Below are 21,564 nucleotides of genomic sequence, written 5' to 3'. Positions count from 1 at the left end.
GCCTTTTCTCCTCACTAGCACTGTTGTGGGAAACTTCTTTCTGCTCCTGGCAGCACTCAAAGGGGTGTCCTGGGCAGTGTCGAGGTGATGTTTAATTAGTAATAGTCTGACATCCCATTAATCCACGGAGAAAATGGTTCTAATGTCTCTAAACCATTGCTGTCAAGGTGATTCCGACTCATAGTGATCCTATAGGACAGAGTGGAACTGCCCCATAGGGTTTCCAAGGAGTAGTTGGTGGATTTGAACTGCCGACCTTTTCATTAGCAGCCAAGCTCTTAACCACTGATATAAGGTTATCAAAAATACGCAAAGCTTTCTGATATGACCTTGTTCTATTTGCTTTAAAAAATAATAAGAGGTATTTTTGATAACCATTGATATTGACAGGCAGCAAATATGTAACCAACCATTAGGTATTTTAAGCTCCTCCCTCTAAAGGAAAGGCGAGTATTGTGCTCTTAGAGGTAACGGGGCCATGGGAATAACAAGAAAACCTAAAGTGGGGTTCAGTTGTTCACTTCCTGTCTTGGCCCTAGGTGCCTCTGTCACATGTCCGCATGCCCCTGGGGGGAGCCCCCACCCCTCAGAACACTTTGGCCTGTGGGGACAGCTGGTTCATGGAAATCACCACCGCCACCCCTCCCTGACCCCTGGGAGAGGGAGAGGAAGCAGACATCGCCCAGCCATAGGGGCTCACACTCCAGTCACACAAGGGGGCACGGGATGGGGTACGAAGTGGCTCCCTGGCTAGCAGGGGGCACCCCATCCCCTGGAAGGCATGTCCACTGCTAAGCAGTTCAGTTACGGTGCTCCCAGTCAGAAGTCAGGGAGAAGGTGCTTTCAGGACCAGGCCCTGGAAGATGATTCAAGAGGCACAGTGAGGGGACCTGCTTGAGCAAATGCAGGGGCAGGAAAGGGCTGTGTGCTCACGAGCAGGTTGGTCAGTCTGGAGACAGACAGTCACAGGAGAACTCAAAAGCCAGGGGGAGTCACCTCCTCGGGAGGCCCTAACTGCCAGCAGAGAATGGCATTTTGTTCCATAGACGGAAGAGACTCTGGAGGCTCCTGGGAGGGGAGGGCGTCTAACATGGCAGTTTGGTGAGGAACAGTCCGGAGGAGAAGGCACAGACAAAGAGATACCCCACGGGAAGCCATTTAACCCTAGGAGTAGGGGACGGAGCAGCTGGGGAGAGCCAGTGGGGATGGACATCTGAGATTGGTGGGGTCCCATATTTCACAGACTCACAGAAAACCTGTGGACCTTGACAATGCAGGCTGAGGCTGGGAGGGGTTGCTCTGGGACTGGGAGGGCAGAGGGAGGTGCCTGGCAGAGCTGCTGGTCTTGGAGGTCGTTGGCTGGCTTGGCTGGGAATCAGTTGGCCCAGTCACTCAGGTCTGGTGTGCCTGCACAGGCAGTGTGTAAGGCCCCACAGTGCCACCCAGCACTGTACCAGCCACCCCTCCACCTAGCTCACCTGAATGGAGGAGCAGCCCCTCACCCACAGGTGTGGTAGGAACTCAGGCAGAGGCAGAAACCACGCCAGGGGCAGAAGGCGTTGGGAAGAGAACCCGGGTCCCCTGGCTGCTGGTGGTGGGATAGGCAACCCATAAGGGGCCTCAAGCCCCTACAAATGTTCGGGGATTACTTCTGGAGCCTCTCAATTTTCTGTCAAACCAAACCCTTCTCTACTCAGTTCAGCCTGTTAATTGATTTGCTAGTTGCTAATACATTCAAAGAAATGCTGGTGGCCTACTGTTTAAGAGTTCGGCTGCTAACCAAAAGGTTGGTGGTTCTAATCCACCTGGCACTCCTTGGAAACCCTATGGGGCAGTTCTACTCTTACCTGTAGGGTTGCTATGATTCAAAATTGACTCGATGGCAATGGGTAACGGGTTAATACCTTCAAAGAAAGCCAGAGACACAGACAAAGGCTCCCAGAAGCATCCACTTATAAGAGACTTCAGGGTCTAGCTGAACTTCTGATCCCCTGTCTCAGCCACCCACCCTGGTCCAGGCCTTCGTTCAGAGTGGAACACCCCACCCAACATGCACAAACTTCTGATCTGGCACTCCCCCTTGCCTGGGGGTCCTAGGTTAGTCCAACAATCCCACAGGGAGGCCTGGGTTCTCACCTCACAGCTGTCCTCTTTCCTGTCTGCAGGATGCAGGCAGGAGGGTTCCAGGTAGGTCTGACCCAGGGCCCAGGATCCTCACTGTGTGAGAAGCAGTCAGCTCTGGCTCTTTTCAAAGGGCTTTCCCACATGCTGCCCACCTTGTCCTCAGGGCCGGTGTGTGGCCACTCCTGGATATTGGCAACAGCTTCCTGACGCTTCCCAAGGTGCCCCCTGGCTCCCTGTTAGCCACCCCCTCAACCCATGCACAGCAGCCAGAATGAATCATAGAAAAATAAGCCAGGCCTAATCCTCTTGTGCAAACCTTTCATGGCCTTCCATCTCGTCCAGAGGGAAGCCCAGAGCCCACGCTGAGGCCCACTGCTCCCCGGCCTCCTCCCACATGGTCTGGGCACACAGGTCCCCTGTCACATGCTGTCCCCTGCATCTGGACCACGTACCACCTAGATTTTCACTTGGTTCTCTGCCTACCTGTCACCACTCAGATCTCTGCTCTAAGTCCCCTTCCCAGAGGACTCGGCTGACCGTCTGCTCTCTGCCCACTCCCCGTTACTCTTCTCCGCGGCTGTTGTTGGTACCTGAGCAGTGACTGCATTCATGCTGCGGGCCCTGAACACACCAGTTGCACAAGAACACTCGTTAGCTACCTGCTGAACAAGTAGACAGGTAAATTCCCACTAGAGAGCACAGAGCTGGTAAGGGGCAATGGCAGCCCTGGTAGGCTGCCCTGGTCCCAGTCTTCAGGGCTGTGAGCCAGTCTTAGCTGCCACCAGTCACTGACGGTGTGCCCAGGCTACACAGATGCAGGCTGAGGGCTCTGTGGACCAGTGAGGCTGTGTCACTAGGGTGGGAAACACATCTAGATGGAGGTGGTGGTGGCAGAGCCCTGGGGCGGTGGCCGCTGGAGCCCCCGCCCCTCTGGCAACCCAGCAGCCAGGGAGAGGCTGCCCACCCCTCCCTTGGCAGCAGCCTGAACAACCTTGGGCTTCTCACAGCTGGAGACATAGGCTCTAAGCTGCAGCTGGGCCAGGCCCCGCCCCAGGCTGTTTTCCTCAGAGCCTTCCTGAGTGGCTATTTTTGGCCCTCCTGGCATATACAGAAGGCTGGTGGGAAGGTATAAAAGCAGCTGCCAGGCTGGTGAGGCTCGTCAGACAACCTGGTCCACCTGGACACACAGTCCTCCTTACCTTCCTCATCCCAAGACCAACACCAGACCCCAGCCTAGGCCCAGAGTGTCCTGGGACTTCTTGCCGCCCCAGGCCCCCTCAGCTACAGGTAAGAGTGCAACTGCCCTCTGGCTGGAGAAAGAAAAGGCTCTGCCTTGTATTGCGGGGGGGTAGGTGGGGGGGTGGGGGGGTGGGGTGGGAGGGCTGGGGGGTGGTTCTCAGCCTGAGGTCTGAGCAGCCTGACTGTGAGGTAGAGGCCAGTGATGCCAGGATGGCACAGAACAACGGCAGAGGCTGTGGAGGGCCTGTTGTTTACTTGTAGTTTGTGGAGTGGCTTCTCGGGGTGGTGCTTCCTGTGTTTTTCACAACAAGCCCGTGAGGCAGGTGTTATCGCCCTGTTTTATGGATGTCACCAGCCTTAGAGTTTAGGGTTTTGCCAAAGGTCACAAGGTCAACGGGTGGTAGATCCTGGATCTAAACCCAGGTGTCCTCAGACCCAAGTCCGTTAGGCTAGGCTCTCTTATTTGTACACATTTTAAACAATAGTAATAATAAAACCTGTGGGTTTTTCATGTCAGCAGGTAGAGCGCAGGAGTCCACACCCAGCTCAGGTGTGGGCACACACCTGTTCCCAATCCTGAGACTTTAGATGGCCCTCATACCACAGCCTGTCTGCCCCGCCCATCCCAGGCTGATGTAGGCTGAGGGTTTGTGTGGGCCGTCTCTGATGAGGGCCCAAGTGGGTAGGATGCCCGAGGGGCATCAGGACAGCCTCACAGCCCCTCACCATCCTTCCTCTTTGGCCCACAGGCTGCTCATCTGCCCCAGCCAGGAGCCATGCGGTCCCGGCTTCTGATCTCTGTGACCCTCCTGCCTACAATTCGGGAAACTTCGGAAGAGGTGCTGTCCAGGGGGCCTGAGCCCCCGCCCTCTCCCAGCCTGGACGATTACGTGAGGTCCATCTGTCAGCTAGCACAGCCCGCTTCTGTGCTGGATGAGGCCCCTGCTGGGGACAGACCCAGCAGATTGCACCGGCCAGCCCGGGCCTGTGAGAGGAGTCACCCTGCCATGTCACTACAGGACATCCCCACCTGCTTCAGCGGCCAGGGGCCCCTACTTCCCAGGGTTGGCACAGCCGACCCCCTGGACTGGCTCTTTGGGGAGTCCCAGGAGAAGCAGCCAACTAGAAAGGACTTGCTGAGGAGGACTGGCCTCTCTGCTAACCCCTGGGGTCTGCACAGACAGACAGACACTGGCAAGGCCAGAAGTGGGCCCAAAGCGAGGTTCTGTGATGCCAGGGCCCCTGGGCACTCTCTGGCGAGGCTGCCACAGGGCAGGCACCTGAGCTCCAGCTGGGATTCCAGGCAGCCCCGCCCCAGTGGCAGCGTTCTCAGAGCTCTCCACTCGGACCTCCCGGTGATTCACGAACTCTGACCCTCCCATAAGGCTTCCTCTGTAAGGGGCATGCCTGGTCCATGCGTCAGCCACCTTCCTGAGGGTCCCTCCCCCTCCTGTGTAACCTCCCCTTGGTGCACGCTGTCCCTGGCAGGCCTCTGCTTACAGGGGCTGCCTGCTTTGCCAGTTTAGAGCCAGACCTCTGTGCTGGATGGTCACCTTGAGCAGGTGGCTCAGTTAAGTTTTCTCACGGGTAAAACTGGGGTAACTCACACTGCCTATCTCCCCAGTGTTCTGACAAGTAAACGGGATCGTGCACACACACACGCACATGCACACACACACACACAGTGGGGTGCACATGAAGAGCCATGCATGGGATGGTGGTTGTGATCACTTCACAGGCAAAGGTGGGGTGGAAGACAAGTTGTCTGCATGCTAGGGGGCTCAGGGGGGGCCCCAGACACCACCAGGCCAGCCTGTGTACCCCACCCTCCACCAGTATTCCATGAGGCCCAAGAGAAGCACAGGGAGTCAGCATGGCTGCCGCTGAGTTCCAGAGTGAGCCTTTCTCCTGCTGTCCATCAAGAGTCCCCCAGTGCTGAACGAGTCTGGGACTGGCATGCAAGGACAGCATTCTGCACCCACTCAGGCCACAGGGAGCCAAAAGTCCGGACCAGGGGCTGTCCTCATCCCTTCCCCAAGGCCTCCACCCACAGGCCCCTCAGCAAGGCCAGGCTCTCCACTTCGGAGTCCAACAGTCCCTGCACATCAGGCAAGCCAGGGGCCTGGGGCTCACTCCATGTGCCCTAAGGCCTAGGCCAGGTGCAGTCTAAGCGAGTGGGCCTGAGCCAAGCTAGCCTGGACCAGTCCTGGACCCTATAGCTGGGTGGGCCCTGGTTCCTGGAGAAATCTGGAAGCGTGAGGGTGGGTGGTAACGGTGGAGAAGGAGGATTCTGTCCCCCAGAGAGCCAGGAGCAGCCTCAGAGATCTAGAAGGGTCAGGCCTCAGGATCCCTCACATACCTGTTCCCTTGAGTGGGCTGGAGCTGGCTGACCCTGGTGAGGAAGAAAAACCCAGAACACTGGGTGCTCGGAGAAGGGGGGCGGAGGACGGAGATGGGGGCCTGGAGCCGAGCTCTGCCACAGAGCCTCCTCCCTCCTTGCTCTGTGCACTGCCTATCCATTTTTTTTTTTTTTTGCTATTTTAAATTGCTTTAAAAAATACCAACCCTATTGCCGTCGAGTGGATTCCAACTCACAGCGACACTACAGGACAGAGTAGACCTGCCCCATAGGATTTCCAAGGAGCAGCTCGTGGATTCCAACTGCCGACCTTTAGGTTAACAGGCAAGCTCTTAACCTCGGGGCTGCCAGGGCTCCAACCAGTGCCCCTTAAATTGCTTTCGACATTTTAAATGCTTCTCTGTTCTCTTTTGTGTGCTTTGCGGAAAGGCAGAATGTAAATCACACATTAAAAAGAAAGTTTCAGACAAGTAATTTACTCAGTCCCCTACCTGTACAGTGGGGACACCCCCCACCTTCATATCCTGCAGGGGCGGGGGGTGGCGCAATGGACAAGTGACCTTGGAGGTGTGGTTCCAAGCTCCACATACAAATATTCAGTGTCTGGCACAATCTACTGAGTCTTTGAGTCTCAACCTGCAGGTCCCACTTCTGCAAATGCCCTGGGGCCGCTGTAGCCAGAGTGTCCTCAGGAGGTGAGGGGGAGGGCTGGCCTGCCGAGCCAGTGACTGGATGAACCCAGTTTGGTCTGATGCTGGACCTGGTCAGCCTCGCCACAGCCCTTCTGAGAACAAACAGCATGAAAGAAACCTGGCGTTGCAGGAGGCCGGTTGGCAACAGGGTAGCATTGGCCAGTGCCCCCCAGGCTCAAAAACCCTGCTGCCACATCTGGTAAGGTCAGATGGGTTGAGGGGGGCGACACCCTATGCTCTGGGCTCCTCTGCGCACATCCACAGAAGGCAAAAGAGGTTAATGACACCTTCAGAAGGCGCCAAAAAAGCAATCATGGGTTTTGGCAGGGCCTCAAGCTCCTGTTGTACAGAAGGGCCGAGCAGCAGAATTGTTTCCCTTCACTCTAGGTCTTCCTGGTGAAGGCCCCTGCGGACGTCACATTCGTCCTCTGCTCACTGCTGCGGAATGGCAAGGGGACAGGTGCCATTCCCAGGGGAGCAGGCTGGGGCCCCTGTGGCTTCCAGGGTACAGCTGTCCGGAGGGCCAAGCCCTGGGAAGGTCAACTGTCTCTCATTCCCTGTCTTTCAGGCTTTAGGAGAGGGGATGGAGAAATTCTCCCAGGGAAGAGGACCCTGACTTTCCGCACCCCTGGGAGAGACATAAAGTTGGGCCGAGGTGGAGGCTCCAGGAAGGGGTTTGGGGCTAGGCAGAGGGCTGGGTGCAGTGCGCACTACGGCCAGCAGGGGAGGCTCTGAGCACACGGAGGCTGAGATACAGATGTGGGAGGCTGGCTATCCTGAGGGCCAGCTCTTCTGGGAGTCCTCCACTTGCACACTCCCAACGAAGGCCCAGGGCTGTTGTGGAACCCTACTTCCTCTTGCTCATACTGTTAGTGGACTGTGGTGGATTTAATGGAAAAAAAAAATTATTTTTTATTTTTATTTCTGGGAGGGTGGTCAGTGTTTCCTTAGGGATACCAACCCCACTGGTTAAAACTCTTTGCTATCTTCAAAAGGTATATCTTGCTCCTAGTTGCTCATGCATCTCTTTGTAATGCAAGCAAAATTAGCCCCAAGGAAATGTTTACAATACAAGAAGCTAGAGTTTCAGTCTGCTTTAATGGGGAATCCCTCCCTTCAACCCTTGGGCACCAGGAGAAAGCTGCTAGAGAAACACTAGCCCCAGGGTGTGGCCCCACCTCCCACCCCCAACACACTTAGTCTCTCTAGGTTCTGTGGACACCAGATAGACAATGGAGGAGATGGTGCCCCCAACTGTATGGCTCAAGGATGCAGCTGAGCGCAGAGAGAGCTGGTCCCTCTAGGGCTCTGTTAGGGGACCCCCAGGTGCCGCCCATGGCAGCCTGAAAGCACCTTAACTTGGCGACTGCAATACTGCTCCTGTCTCTGGACCTCTTCACTGCTACTCAGCTGAGACCTGTAAAGCTTAGTGCTGGAAGTGCTACTGCTGTATTATAAATTATGGTGCTAGACCTGGGAGCCACGCCAGCATCTCTCACTTACTGTAGTGTGACCTGGGACTAGTTACTTTGAGAGCCCCAGTCTCGTTGTAAAATGGCATCAGTCATCCCTGCATTGCAAGGCTGCTATGAGTATTCAAATAACTAAGACTAGAGGCGAAGTGTCTGGTGCACTGCAGGTATTGGGGGTCATGGGCGAGGACTGTAAAGTTCCCCTGCCTGCCCGGCTGCTCCATCTGCAACAAGTGCCTGGTACTACAGAGCACCCCGCCCGCAGGCCCAGGAGGTCCCGGGCCTGCAATCTAGAGACTGCTGAGGCTCCTACTCTGGGAGGTGGGTAGGTCCTGGGGCTCCAGTGAGACCCTGAGGGACACGATGGCCCCGAGAACCCATCATGCAAACTGTCAGAATTGTACCTCCCAGGCATAGCTGTCTTTAAAGTCATGTTACCTCACAAAGATAGCACACTTCCCCAGGGGGGCATCCCCTTGGCCATTAATACTGCAGAAGTTTCCTGAAACACATTTTCCATCTCTAAGGAAAGATTTTCACATCCTCTTTAGAGTTAAGAACCATGAAAATCCCCGGCTTGTGAGGTTGTAACCTTCTACCACAGGAGCTGTCAGGAGCACTTCTTCCCCACCGTGGGATCCCCACTTCTCCACTTGGAACATCCTGTCACGTGCAAATAGGGCACAGCCCAGGGGCTTCCCAATCCCACGCCCTACACGACCTAAGTTTTTTGGGGAATCCCAAGTGTCAAGACCATGCTCTCAGACTAGTGATTCTCACACTTGACCATCCATCAGCATCCCCCAGAGAGCTTGTTAAAATTCAGATGGCCGGTTCCACTTGCAGGGGTTCTGATGCAGTAGGTCTGCCATGGAGCCCAAGAATCTGCATTTCTAACAATTCCAGGTGATGCTGCTGGTATAGGGACCACACTCTGAGAACCCCATCTTGGGTCAATCCCTAAGTGGCCCAGTGCTGAAGACCCCCCCCCCAACCCATGCTCATCACTGAGATCCGAAGTGGGCATCAGTTCCTCCCTGAGCAGGCAGGTCAAGCCCCTGTGACCCTGTCTGCACACTGGAGCACGGGGCTCATCCTCACTTGCCCCAGGCCAGCACCTGCTGGCTAGCCATTCAACTGCTGTGCACAGGCACTAGGCACTGTCCCTGGCATGGGGACACAGACCCAGGCGGGGCAAATCAAAGACAGCAGGCTGCAGGGTCAGAGCTCTGCCAGGGCAGTGAAGAGCTGGCTGGGGGTGGTGGGCTGGGGCGGTGGGCCAGGGTGGTGGGGTCTCCCCAGCCTGTGGCATGGGACAGGTGTAAGCAACAGCATGAGTCAAGAGCACGAGGCAGGCGGCAGCACCGAGGGGGCGGGGTTGTAGCCAAGGAGGTATATGCGGTGGGGTGGGCTAAGGGGGAAGAAGAGTGGGAGATTTGCCCACTGTCAACTTGACACCCAGAAGCATGACAGAAGAAAGGCCTGGTGATCTGCTTTCATTAAGTTTACAGCTAAGAAAATCACACGGAATAGTTTTACTCTGACACACATGGGTCGCCAAGAGTCTCAATCGACATGACGGCAATGTGTTTTGAATATGCAATTAACCACATTCCTTTCCCACCACTGTGGTGTGTTTGCCTGGGTCCCTGAGTAACAAGGATGAGCCGGTCTGCCAGCCTACACTGGATGTGCAGCCTGAGTGAGAAGTAAGCTTTTGTTGTGTTACACAACTGGGATTTGGGACTTATTTGTTACTGTAAGAAGACTGAGTCCCTCCTGACTGATACAGTGCTGGGAAGATGCAATGAGATGGGGTGGGCGTGAAGGAGCTGCAGAAAGTAGAAAGTGTGGCACTGGGCACCACGGGGCCCTCCAGGTGCCTGGCCCTTCTCCCAGGGCCTGATTTTGCTGGACTAAGTCATCCGGTCTATGGACGTGGCCTCTTGAGAGTCCTGCCATGTAGAGGGAAGAGGCCCGTGGAGGGAAGCCCTACATGGCTGCTAGATTCCTGTGAGACAGCACGTGGCTCGGGAAGGTGGGAGGGACGGCAAGGAGCTACTGACTGTGGGCCCTGCCAAGTTATATGACAGCAACTGTGAGGGACTTTTACAGACTGACCACCCACAGACATCCACAGGGTCTCTTTTGGGCACCTCTCCTCCCTTTGAAGGCTTTCCTCTGATGTTTATTCAGATTGGCCAGCAAAGAAGCCCTGTCTTCACTCCTCAGCCACCCTGTGATCTTGCGTAAGCCACAGCCCTTCGCTGCGTTCCTTATTTCTGGGCTTCAAATTCCAATGTCCCAGCAATTCACCTGGAGAAAAGTCCTGGACAGAGGTGGAAGTCATGAGGTGACTTCCACCTGCTCCGAACTCTGGCAGGGAGGCTCTGGATCTCAGCACCACTTACTAGGTCCCCAAGGGAGGTATCCTGGCCACTGGCAACCTGGTCCCTGTCCCTGGAAATGAATGACTAGGATGACCACATAAGTTAGTCTCCAAACCAGAACAATTCCGAGAGTGTAGGGGGCAGTATAAATAATTACCTGGAAACAACAGGTATGAACCAGGGCTGTCTTCAACAAAGCAGGATAAATGGTGACTTGATGGATGAAGAACAGAAATGGACCTACCTCTCTGTGCCTCAGCTGGAAGCTTTTGCCTTCATGGTAGCAGTTGTAGGTTTTTAGTAGGCTTAAGAGCTCTGACCTAAAAAGACAGACACCAGACACTCTCCGGGGGTGGCCAAGGCCCTCGGCAAGCTGTTCACTGGCCTCAGTTTCCTCACTTTAAAATGGGCATAGCAGTACCCATCTTGCCAGCTGTGCATAATCAGAGGATGCCACCATGACCTGTGCCTTTTAGCCCTGCAGAGGGTCTCGCATACGGGCTCTCCTAGAAGACACGGGACTGAAGGAACTGAAACTCACGTGACGGGCCCATCCCTGCATATCTGGGTGTTTCCACACTTTCGCTATTACAGATCACCGTCCAGTGACAAATATCTCTGTCCTTGATCTCTGAGTCACCTCCTCAGAATAACCCCCAGGTCTGGCTTAGTGTGTCAAAGGGTGCCAGCATCTTGAAGACTTTTGCTTTTGTCCCCATATCACTTCCTACAAGGGCAGCTATTGCTGCTGTGGTGGTGGCACCATGAGGGGGGCTCCCCTATTTCCCATCATGACTTTCCAGAGGGTACAATCCAGGGACTAAGGGACAGCAGCGAGTTCATAGGACCCCAAAAGTCCTCAGCAGGCCACCCCACCAAATGATGTCTCGCAGGATAAAGGGAGAGCCACAGCCTGTGTCTAGGTGAGTGTTATAGACTGAGTTGTGCCCCTACAAAAAAGATACGTTGAAGTCCTAACCCCTGTGCCTGTGAATATGACCTTGTTTGGGAATAGGATCTCTGAAATATTATCAGTTCGGATGGGTCCTAATCTGAGTGGTGTCCTCATAAAAGAGGAGAAGAGACACAGAATTAGACAGAAGGAGAACAGCCATGTGATGATGAAGGCAGCTGTAGGCCAAAGGATGCCAAGGTTTGCTGGGAGCCACCAGAGGCACCCTGACAGTGAGTGGCTGTGCCGAGGAGACAGCAGGGACACAAAGGCTTACTTGAGAATGGACTTGCTGTTGCTGATGGGCACGTGAGAACTAGGTGGAAAATCTTCCTTCATCTTCTCCTCCTGTCTGCAGACTTGGAAGTCACCTGCCAGGAAGGTACAGAGACAGGTAAGCCAAGAGGCCAGCACCAGCTCCCTAGTGCTCACAGCCCTGATGCGGAGGCCACGAGGCAGGTGTGGCCAAGAGGCTCTGACCACACTCTGCCATGTGGCAGCCATGTGCCACTTGAGAAGCCAGGTGTGAACTGCCAAGCCAAGGGTACCACCCGCCGTACCAACCCCCACCCCAAACTCCCCATAATCTCCAGGAATTTCAATCAGTCCCCTAAGCAGATCAGACCCCATGCCTGCTTTCCTCCTGCTGGGACAACCTCAGCAATGGTTTTTACCTCAGCATTGTTCTACCAGTCCTGCCAAGCCCCCTGGCCTCCCTCCTTCTATATGCTGGGCGGTGAGCTAAAGCATCACCCACACATGTACACACACACACGTGTACACATGCAAATGCACACACACACATACACAACACACACATGCAAACACATGCACACACCCACACAGGCATGTACACGTACATGCATTCACATGCACACATACACACATATGCACAACTGTGTGCACACAATTCACACACACATATACAGACACAAACATGTACACACATTCTCCAGTCCTGAACCTACACATGCACACATACACACATATGCACAAATGTGTGCACACAATTCACACACACGTATAGACACACACGTACACACATTCTCCAGTCCTGAACCTACACATGCACACATACACACATATGCACAAATGTGTGCACACAATTCACACACACGTATACAGACACACACATGTACACACATTCTCCAGTCCTGAACCTACATCTAACTTCCATCTTCCAAGCTACAGCTAAGGATCCGAGAAGTTAAGTAATACTGGGTGGTAACACAACCTGGGCACACACGGCCAGGGTATATACAGCTAGGGCACACACAGCCAGGACACAAACATCCAGGGTATACACAGCCAGGGTACGCACAGCTAGGGTATATACAGCCAGGGTACACATATCCAGGGTACACACATCCAGGGCACACACATCCAGGGGACACACGTACAGAATACACACACCCAGGGGACACATATCCAGGACACACATCCAGGGCACACACATACAGGATACACACAGCCAGAGCACACACATACAAGATACACACAGCCAGGGCACACACAGCTAGGGTATGACCAGCCAGGGCATATGTAGCCAGGGTACACACAGCCAGGGTACACAGTGTGGCCCAAAGGTGAGTCACACTGAGCTGCTCCTTCACAAAACCCCCAACATCTATTCCCACAAAGTTCTGCTCAGTTGCATCTTCCCAACCTATGTGTGGAAAGGTTACTGTGGGGCTCAAGATCCGTCCTGGCTGCTATCTTTGCTAATGTCCTCGGGGTGGATTGTGTCCATCTCTCCCAAGCACCATGTCCCCTGGGCCTGACTTAGCCCAGCCTACGCTGTTCTCTGCCTCCCTGCTCCATCCATCCACAGACACCATGGGCCTCCTCTGTGTTGCAGTCGGTCCTGAATGAGCGCTTGATTCTGGAAGCAGGGAACTATGGTTGGCCTGGAGAAGGGGCATGGTTTGAGGGAGGGGTTTCCCAGCACCCTCAGAGCCATCCTATAAACATCTCCCCTCTGCCACGCTTCAGAGCAAGGCATCCTGCGTCTTGGAGAGGGGCCGTGTCCCCCTGAAGAGCATCCCCTATGAGCCTGCAGCAAGGCTCCACCTCCTGGGGCTCAGGGAGGGGAAGAGGGGCATCGGGGCCTGGGAGCTGGGGCTCTGCATTCTTCTCTGCAGGCAGCAGGGATTTTAAAATAGTTTCAGTTCCTCAGTACTTGGGCTTTTGGAAAAAGTGACCTGCTGGGCTCTCTCTCTGGGTAGTTCCTCTAACGCCCTCCGTGCAGAAGCTGACTTCAGTCCAGGGTAGGCCATGTGACTGGGTTCATGGCACAATTGTATCTGGTTTTAAGCAAGTGCGTTAGAGCAAGAGCTGGAATGATCCAGAGACCAATAGGAGGTGGTCTGCTCTCTTGCCTATCTCTGTAGCCAGCCTCTCTCCCATCCCTCCCCACTTTCTATTCTGAGCCCCAGCCTTCCTGAGCTGCTGCTTAGCTGCTGTCGGGTCAGCCCCCAGCTTATGGTGACCCCAAGCACAAAAGGATGAAATGTGGCCTGGTCCTGCACCATCCCATGATCAGTTATAGATCAGACCAGTGCAACCCACAGCGTTTTCATTGGCTGGTTTTTAGAAGCAGACTGCCAGGCCTTTCCGCCTCATCTGTCTTAATCTGGAAGCTCCGCTGAAACCTGTCCAACATCAGAGCAGCACACAGCCTTCACTGACAGATGGGTGGCGGCGGTCTACGAGGTGCGTTAGTGAGCCTTGGCCTCCTGCACAGAAAGTGAGAATTCTACCACTAAATTCTCCCGCTGAACCACTGAATTAGTGGGTTGTAAGCATCCTGAGCTGCTTACAGCCTCCTGAGTGGGCTCTATGCCTTTTCCTCCCTTTGGGCTTTTTGGGGTCCTGCTCTCTGCTGGGAACACCACTTCTTCCTCTTCCTTGCTCTGATGTTACCTCTCGCAGAAACCCCTGGCCAGAGCAGCCCCGCTGGGCCCCAGCACCTCCTCCCAGCTCCCCACTCACCCTGCAGGGGCATCGTGAGGCAGGGATGTGGCTTTTCTGCTTTCTCACCTATTCCCAGCACCTAGTACAAGCCTGCCACATCACAGGAGAGCCATAAACATGTTAAAACTACTGAATCAATACAAGAAGCCTCACAGGGGCAGGGGTGGGGGGCAGAGTCGGCTTTCCCAGGTTGTGCAGAAATAGCTGGAATAAAAAAATATCAGTCTCCAGGAAACACAGAGGCCCCAGCTGAGGGACACTGGTCAGCAGAGCTCACAGGAAGCTGCGGGCACATTCCTGCTCTAAGGGGTGGCTCTTCTGGTTTTTTACAAGACGCCAAGAATGTGGATTTTTATGGGCTACATTCCACTTTTAAAGTTCAGTGACTGTGGCAGAGACACTGCTCCTGGAAGGACCATGTGGTCTCGCACATTCCCCAGCCCTGGCAGTTAGTGGGCCATGTGACCACCTCTGACAAACGGGCCGCATGCAGAGTGTGTCTGTCACTGCCAGCCCATTTAACGTGCAGTGCCCCAGCTCTCTCATCCCCTGTCACAGTGACCCAGAAAGTCATGTTTCAGCTGGTGCAACTCCTTACTCATCAGCTTGGGGTCCCAAGTGACCACAGCCCTCTGTCAACCCACACTGGACATGAACTGGGAAAGAGAAATAAACCTCTGTTGTGATAAGCCGCTGGCATTTCAGGGATTTGTGACTACAGCATAACGTAGACTACCCTGATCAATGCAGTAATTCAGCTATAAAGGACACACACACACACATATATGTATAAAATACAGCCAGATTTAAAAAAAAAAAAAATTGCAAGATGGATGTACTCTGTGGGGCTGCACTGTGTGACCTCTGATTCATGGCATGATTCAGTTTACAATACCTTCATCCCCCACGACGTCAGGGGAATACGCCCATTTGCTTCATGTAGTAGGAACACTTACATGTGGAATTTCCTGTGTCAATCAGGGGACACTTAATTGAACATTCCTCCCAAAGAGCTCTGGACTGGGAGCTGTGTGGCTTCAGCTGCACCCCTTTGCCTTAATTATCCCATCTGAACAGTAAGAATATTGACCTCGGATGGGTTTGAAATCTTCTCAACTGCAGAACCCTCTGTTGAGATGGAATATTTATGCTGCTCAGATTAAAGGGGGCTGCCTTGGGTGACAGTGAGGCTGGTGGCTGGGGGGCTCCATGCAGGGCTTGCCTAGGGCTCTGGGTAACACCACTAGAAAACCACTGTGCTGAATCACAGAGTCCTCCCTGCCCTGGCCTTTGGGAGGCTCTAACCCCAGAGGCTCTGCTCTTGTAAGGACATGACAACGTGCTGAGTGCCTCCAGCTGGAGTTGGATGGAACCAGCTGGGCTGGGGGTAGCCGCTCAGTGGGGAGGAGGATCAAAGAGGAAGTAAAGGAGGGGTCAGAGACAGCAGATGGCAGGGTGAAGAGAGAAGGGGGAAGGAGGGCTGGCAGGGTAAGTAGCTCAGCTTGGCAGGAACAGAGAAGGAAGCACAATATAAGAAATGATGGCAGGGAGGTCAAAGCAGGGTTGATGGAAGGCAATGAAGGGCCAGCTCAGTCAAGCAGGCTCATCCAGCTTGCCAGCGGGATCTGGAGCCTCACAGGGTGGGTACCTCTGCACCATAGAAAACAGTTTCTCCTGGGAGAGAGCCACATATTTCTCCATTCTCTGACACCCATCAACTATGTGGACCCAGGCAAGTCACTTGATCTTGCTGGTTCTCAGGTGTCTCATCCCTGGTTCCAGGTGGGCAAAACCTCTGTCTCCCTTGAGTTCCAAGACTGAGCTCTGGGATCAGTCACAAAATTCTGCTTTAAACTTGAACACTGCATACGACTGATGTCCTTTACCAGACTGAGGGTGAGGAGATTCTCACTCATTTTGACACTACCAGTGTCTTGTTCTAAAGTGAATAAACATGAACTAAAAAAAGGGGCATCCTCTAAACAACTAGCTGGTGAACGAGGGAGTTGGGGGGATGGAGGAGAGAGGGGAAGAGAGGTAGAGAGCACGCACCCCAACAAGACAGCACACTGCGACTTCTCCATTTGAAGCCTTTTCTTGAAACTGCCTCTTCAACAGAGAATCACTGAATTGTGCCCCAGTGGGGCCTTCCAGATTCTCTGAGTGTTTTTCAAACCTTTAGAGACAGCACAATCTTATCTTTAAACAAATGGATAGAATGGAGGCTGCTTTGGTTGAAGGAGGAGCAGGGAGGTGGGTTGAGGCGGGGCCTATGTGCCACCCCAGGCACAATCCTGCCACTCTGGGGAGCCTGTCAGCTTAGTCTTGGCTTGCTTCCCTCCCCCAACCCCCAGGCTGGATGGGGCTCTGCCCTGTTTTCCTTCAGCCCCAAACAGAGAGCTAAGCTGCAGTCTGGGCTCTCACCCCCCAGAGGAGGGGCCCCAAGGGGCTGCAGGCAGAGTGCCAGCCCCAGTTACCTGTCCCTAGTGAAGGGCAGTAAACTGTTTTCTTTCCACTTCCCTGGTTACTCTGCCAGCATGGGGGGGGGCTGCTGACACCAACCAGCCCTTGCTATTGTCCCTCACTTAGGTTTGGGACAAATGACACCGAAGCCCTGATGACTGCTAGGCTTGGGCCTCTTTCCTCTTTTGTGGTCACGGGGCGGGTATAAGAGGAGAAGGCAACCCTGTGACTCTTCAGTAGCCATGGAGCCCAATGCCTATGGGTCAGTGGCCACATGAGGAGAGAGGGCCAAGGAAGTGGAGTTTTCAGGAAGCTAAATTGAGAATGTTTTAAAGTCTTCTTTTTTAAGACTATGTCCTTCCTACTTTGTAATCTTAGGGTATCGTCTCTTTCATAAAATAATGGTGAGAATAGATGGTAGTGGTTGTCCTTACTTAGCAAAACTGAAAACCTATTGATATCCAAATTAAATGTTTTAAGCATGTCTGAAATCCTAGAGCTTGGTAACCTCTGTTCTAACACTTCATGAGACTGTGATTCTTATTTTCTACTTTAGGCATGATTTGAATTAAGCAGGTGAAGAAAGATGTGTGAAGCCAAAGAAATGAGGAGCGAGAGCCGGTGGGCACACCTGGGACCTTCTCAGCCCAGTCTCTCTCCCATAGCGGGGGGGGAGGGGCGGTTGGGGGGATCCCAGGGCGAAGGCAGGTGCTGGAGAAGGGCTGCATTCCTGGGAGGCCCAAATACCTGGCTCCAAAACACAGGGCTAGGGCTTTCAAGCACCAGCCACAGGCAGCAGGAAGGCACCAAAGATCTTTAAACAGAACACAAAGGCAGGAGCTTGGCTAGGGAGGGTGCTGCAGGGTGAGGGGGTGTCTGGCTGAACACGGTCTCCCCTGGCTCAGCATTTTGCCTAGAAAGCCAGCTGTTCTGAGTGAGATGGCAGGAGCAGCTCAGGAGTCCCTGCCCTCGGCCCCTCCAGCCTGGCTAGCCTCACACCAGCCCCCCACTCCACCTCCCACCTCTCTCTCTCCACCTCCACCATCGCCCACCCATCTGGACTCTCATCCCTCCTGGCCTCCACCCAGGACTGACTAGCTAGGGAGCTGTAGGAAGACAGTCAAGAGGGAGGTGACAATGGTAGAGGGAGAGCAGGAAGACAGGAAGCCTCAATGCCCCCAGCCAGCTGGGGCTCCCAGCTCACTTCACACAGCCTTGAAGTTACCCCTCCCCAGGCCTGTGCTTCCCCACCCACTGCCCTGCACTGTCTTCCTTCTCGGAAGAGTCTGGCCCTCAGCACCCACACAGCTGGCCTCCTCCACGAAGTTTCCTCCTGGGCCCAGCCCAGGGGCAGGAATTTCTGGCAGGATTTCTGGTTTCTGATCTTGCTGTCAAGGCTCGGCAACCTTGGGCAAGAAAGCTGTCTCCAGTCCTGTTCCCCTTAGATGCACACTCCTTGGTCCTGTGGGGACACCCCTCTTCCACCAGGCTCACCTGCATGCAGAAGAGGTATCCACAGAAACAGGGACCCTCTCAGCCACGCTCTTTGGGCCAAACAGGGGCTCGGAATGACCACTGGCCAATCATCCCAGGGGTGGCTGAACAGAGGGCCCAGTACTAAGTGGCAGCTGCCGCAGGGCAGCCCTGGGTGCTCTCTCCAGCTGCCCCCCACCTGTGACAGTCACTGAGCTAGGCCCTGGGTGCCATGTGCAGCTGCTGTGGGTGGTTCCTGTGACAGCTGAGGCATGCTGCATGACTTCTGGGTCATGGAGACCTTTAGAGTCTCATGAAAGCTAAAGACCTTCTCCCCAGTAAAATGCACGCATATGTGTACACATGTGTACACACAAACACATGTTCCAAATCTGTATACCGTCGCAGGGGGCTCAGGGGACCCTGGCCAGTGTGCTCTTAGACTCCCCGATTCCAGGTGAAGACCCTCTGCTGAATGTGTCCTAGGAAGAAGGAGGAGGCAGGGACGCACGGACAGAAGTTTAGGTGTGGGTTTTGCTGCGGTGTCAGCTTGGTGGGTGACCTCGGCACGCTGTGCCGTGCCAGGGCCTTATTTAGCCAGGGTTTTACTGGCAGATGGTGGATGACCTCGGCACACTGTGCCATCCCAGAGCCTCAGTTTAGCCAGGGTTTTACTGGCAGATGGCCTAGGGTGTCTTCAGGGCTCCACCCAGCTCTGTGACTATGGGGCTTGATGACAACCCCGCCCTAGAAACCCAAGGTGAGGTGGGGCAGGGAGTGGCAGTCCCAAATCACCTGGGGACAGAGGTCAGCACAGCTAGAAAAGGGGACCAAGTGAACTGCAAGCTCTTCTTTGGCAAACATGAAAAACTGCAGAAACATTGGGAAGTGTAGCCACTTCCTACCTAATTTTAATTGTAAAATAAGTTCAAAGTGTTTTCATCAATGTACTCTTTGATAGGGTAACCCCCCGGCCTTTGCAAGAATCTGGGTTCAAAAACACTACTCTGTGTGACCTTGGGCAAGTCACTTTCCCTATCTAAACCTCGGGTTCCTCATTAGTTAAAATAACTACAATCCTCATTTCTGTGAAGGCTAACAAGCAGATATGTATAATGGGCCTGGTATGGTGCTCACCCATGATCAACAAAAGCTTCCGTAATTGTCACTGTTGACAATGGGAGTCAGGGACTCCACAGAGACAGTAGGACATGTGGGACCCTAAGAAGGCAAGAGGCCCCTGAAGAGTGCTTGTGCTCAAGGAAATATAGCTGACTGTACCAGAGAGGTGGTGACCTGTGCCTGAGCTAGGCCGAGGCAGAACCAGAACCAAAGGCCCACTCCAGAGTGCTTTCTGGCCAACCCAACAGTCAGGGCCCCCTTTGAGGCTTTGCATCTATACGATCTGAACTGGGATGCAACCCAGGGTTCCTGTTTTTCACTACCTATCATTGTCTAGCAGTCCAAGTTTTAAACCACCTACTCATAGAATTAGGACTAAACCAGTGAAAACAGGCTTAGTATACACCCAAAAGGTGCTGGAACACATCCCTTACAACTTCTGGCCAGCAATGTCTTGACCTGACTAAATTTAGTCTCTTTCATCTGGCCCAGGTGAGCCTCCTCTTCCCCGCTTTCCTCCTTCTCTCTCCCCCTCTCCTACCCCTTTCCTTTTCCCTCTTCTCTCTCCTTTACCCCTTTCTCTCCTCTTTCCCCTTTTCTTTCTGGTCTTCTCTCTATCCCCTTCCCTGTCCTCCTGTCCCCCCCCCGCCCCGCCCTTCCTCTTCCTAGCACCTCTCACTCTGGGGGCAGCAGCTCAGGAGCTCAGCAGAGGAGCAGGAGGCAGACAGACCTGCATTTCACTGGAAGTTATACATAAGCTCACCATGAGATGGAGTGACTCATGGCAACTAACAACAACTACTGATTCACTTACAACCTTTTTTTTTTTTTTAAGCATAGCTTCTGGCAACAAGTCTAAATTGACACCTGGCACTGGCCAGGGTCGGTTACGCTACAGTGAAACAAATGAATGCGCATGGCTGTGGAGTCTATTCTAGAATATCGGCAGGTATTACTGTGCGACCTTATTGAATTCCTCTGCGCAGTGGGGTTATTAACCTTCTTTACTGTGTTTTAAGAAAGAACTGGCATTGGCCTGGCACTGGTCCTGACACTAGAGGAGGTCCTCCCTCCCACTGGGCTGCTGTGCCAGGTTAATAAGTGCACTGAGGCAGAAAGTGGAAGGTGCAGGCCTGGGAGCTGGGGGGGATGAGCTCTGCACCCAGCGGGTAAGAGTAGGTAACCTGGGTTCAAATCCTGCCGCTGCCACTGACTAATCTGGGCAAAGTTGGTCAAGTACACAACTCTTTAAGCTTCTGCTTTCTCATCTGAAAATGGGGATCGTGAAAGTTCCAATCTCACAGAAGTACGTGTCATATTGTGCTAAATAAAGCCCTTAGCACTGTGCCTAGCACTAGGCTGACCTGGAGCTATTGTGATAAAAACGATTGTGGGGCAAGCCACTCCTTTCGCTCTACCTGGGCGTTGGTTTGCTATCTCTAAATTCAGAGAGCTGTGCCCCCGGCGTCTTCCAGTCCCTTCCGCCAGCTCTGAGATAAATGCTTCCAGGAGACGGGCTGAGCCGAGGCAAGAGGCGGGCTGAAGAGCAACCTGCCGCCACGCTCGCCCTTCGCGTTCAGGATTTATCCTCCAAAGTGCCTTCCCCTTGCACGAGGTGCCAGGCACAGCGCCCACTGAGAGCCTGGGCTGGAGGCTCCTGATGTGCGCCCGGAACTACCTGGGGCGTCCGACCCAGCTGGCAGGGCGAGGGGACCCGGCGTGCGGCGGCCCGAGGGACACCAGTGCCCGGCCGCCGGCCGCGCCAGGGCTCCGGTGGGCTCCTGGACTCCCCCGGCCTCTCCTGTGTGTGCATCACTCACCGTCCGCCCATCGCGCCGCCCAGGAGCCGCAGCACGTGCTGTGCCCACGCCTGCACCGGTGCTGCCGGGCAGCGCCGAAACCCGAGCCTCTCCGCAGGGTGCGTCAGCTGCAGCCCTCGCTCCGGGCCGGCCGGTGGCCCGGCTCCGCCCCGCCCCTCGCCCGGCCCCGCCCGCCCCTCCTCCGGCACCGCCCAATGACTCCGCCGGGGCCGTCCCGCCCCGCCCCTCCGCCCAGCCCCGCCCAGCCCCGCCCAATGACCCCGCCAGGGCCGTCCCGCCCCGCCCCTCCTCCGGCACCGCCCAATGACACCTCTCGCGCCCCGCCCCGCCCTCCTCCGGCACCACCCAATGACTCCGCCAGGGCCGTCCCGCCCCGCCCCTCCGCCCAGCCCCGCCCAGCCCCGCCCAATGACCCCGCCAGGGCCGTCCCGCCCCGCCCCTCCTCCGGCACCGCCCAGCGACACCGCCAGGGCCATCCCGCCCGG

General features: G+C 54.7%; 2 protein-coding genes across 4 annotated transcripts in view; one reads left to right on the top strand and one right to left on the bottom strand.

The window, feature by feature from the left end:
* The window catches only part of RASSF4 (Ras association domain family member 4), a 39,774-nt gene extending 18,568 nt beyond the window's left edge, over window positions 1–21,206 (bottom strand). For 2 of the 3 annotated variants that reach the window (XM_064269814.1, XM_064269815.1), the window contains exons 1-2: window positions 11,506–11,599; window positions 10,521–10,596 (exon numbers count right to left, since the gene is read on the bottom strand). In XM_064269814.1, the coding sequence (XP_064125884.1) occupies window positions 10,521–10,596; window positions 11,506–11,567 (138 nt within the window). In that variant the 5' untranslated portion in view covers window positions 11,568–11,599. Of the gene's footprint in view, window positions 1–10,520; window positions 10,597–11,505; window positions 11,600–21,079 lie in introns of those variants that run through there. The other variant, XM_023547146.2, reaches the window with a different exon arrangement.
* DEPP1 (DEPP autophagy regulator 1) lies at window positions 2,939–6,864 on the top strand. Its single transcript, XM_010589293.3, has 2 exons — window positions 2,939–3,411; window positions 4,113–6,864. Exon 2 carries the CDS (start codon window positions 4,140–4,142, stop codon window positions 4,734–4,736), a length of 597 nt encoding a protein of 198 aa, XP_010587595.2. The 5' UTR covers window positions 2,939–3,411; window positions 4,113–4,139; the 3' UTR covers window positions 4,737–6,864.
* Window positions 21,207–21,564: the final 358 nt, after the last annotated feature.

The sequence above is a fragment of the Loxodonta africana genome, chromosome 16 (genome assembly GCF_030014295.1).
Source record: "Loxodonta africana isolate mLoxAfr1 chromosome 16, mLoxAfr1.hap2, whole genome shotgun sequence".
Taxonomy (NCBI): domain Eukaryota; kingdom Metazoa; phylum Chordata; class Mammalia; order Proboscidea; family Elephantidae; genus Loxodonta; species Loxodonta africana.
The sequence above is the reverse complement of the archived record's forward strand: the minus strand, read 5'-3'. Positions and strand labels throughout refer to the sequence as shown.

What these genes read in the sequence shown, in the direction of transcription:
- DEPP1 (XM_010589293.3), top strand. Translation starts at nt 4,140, where the DNA reads ATGCGGTCCCGGCTTCTGATCTCTGTGACCCTCCTGCCTACAATTCGG.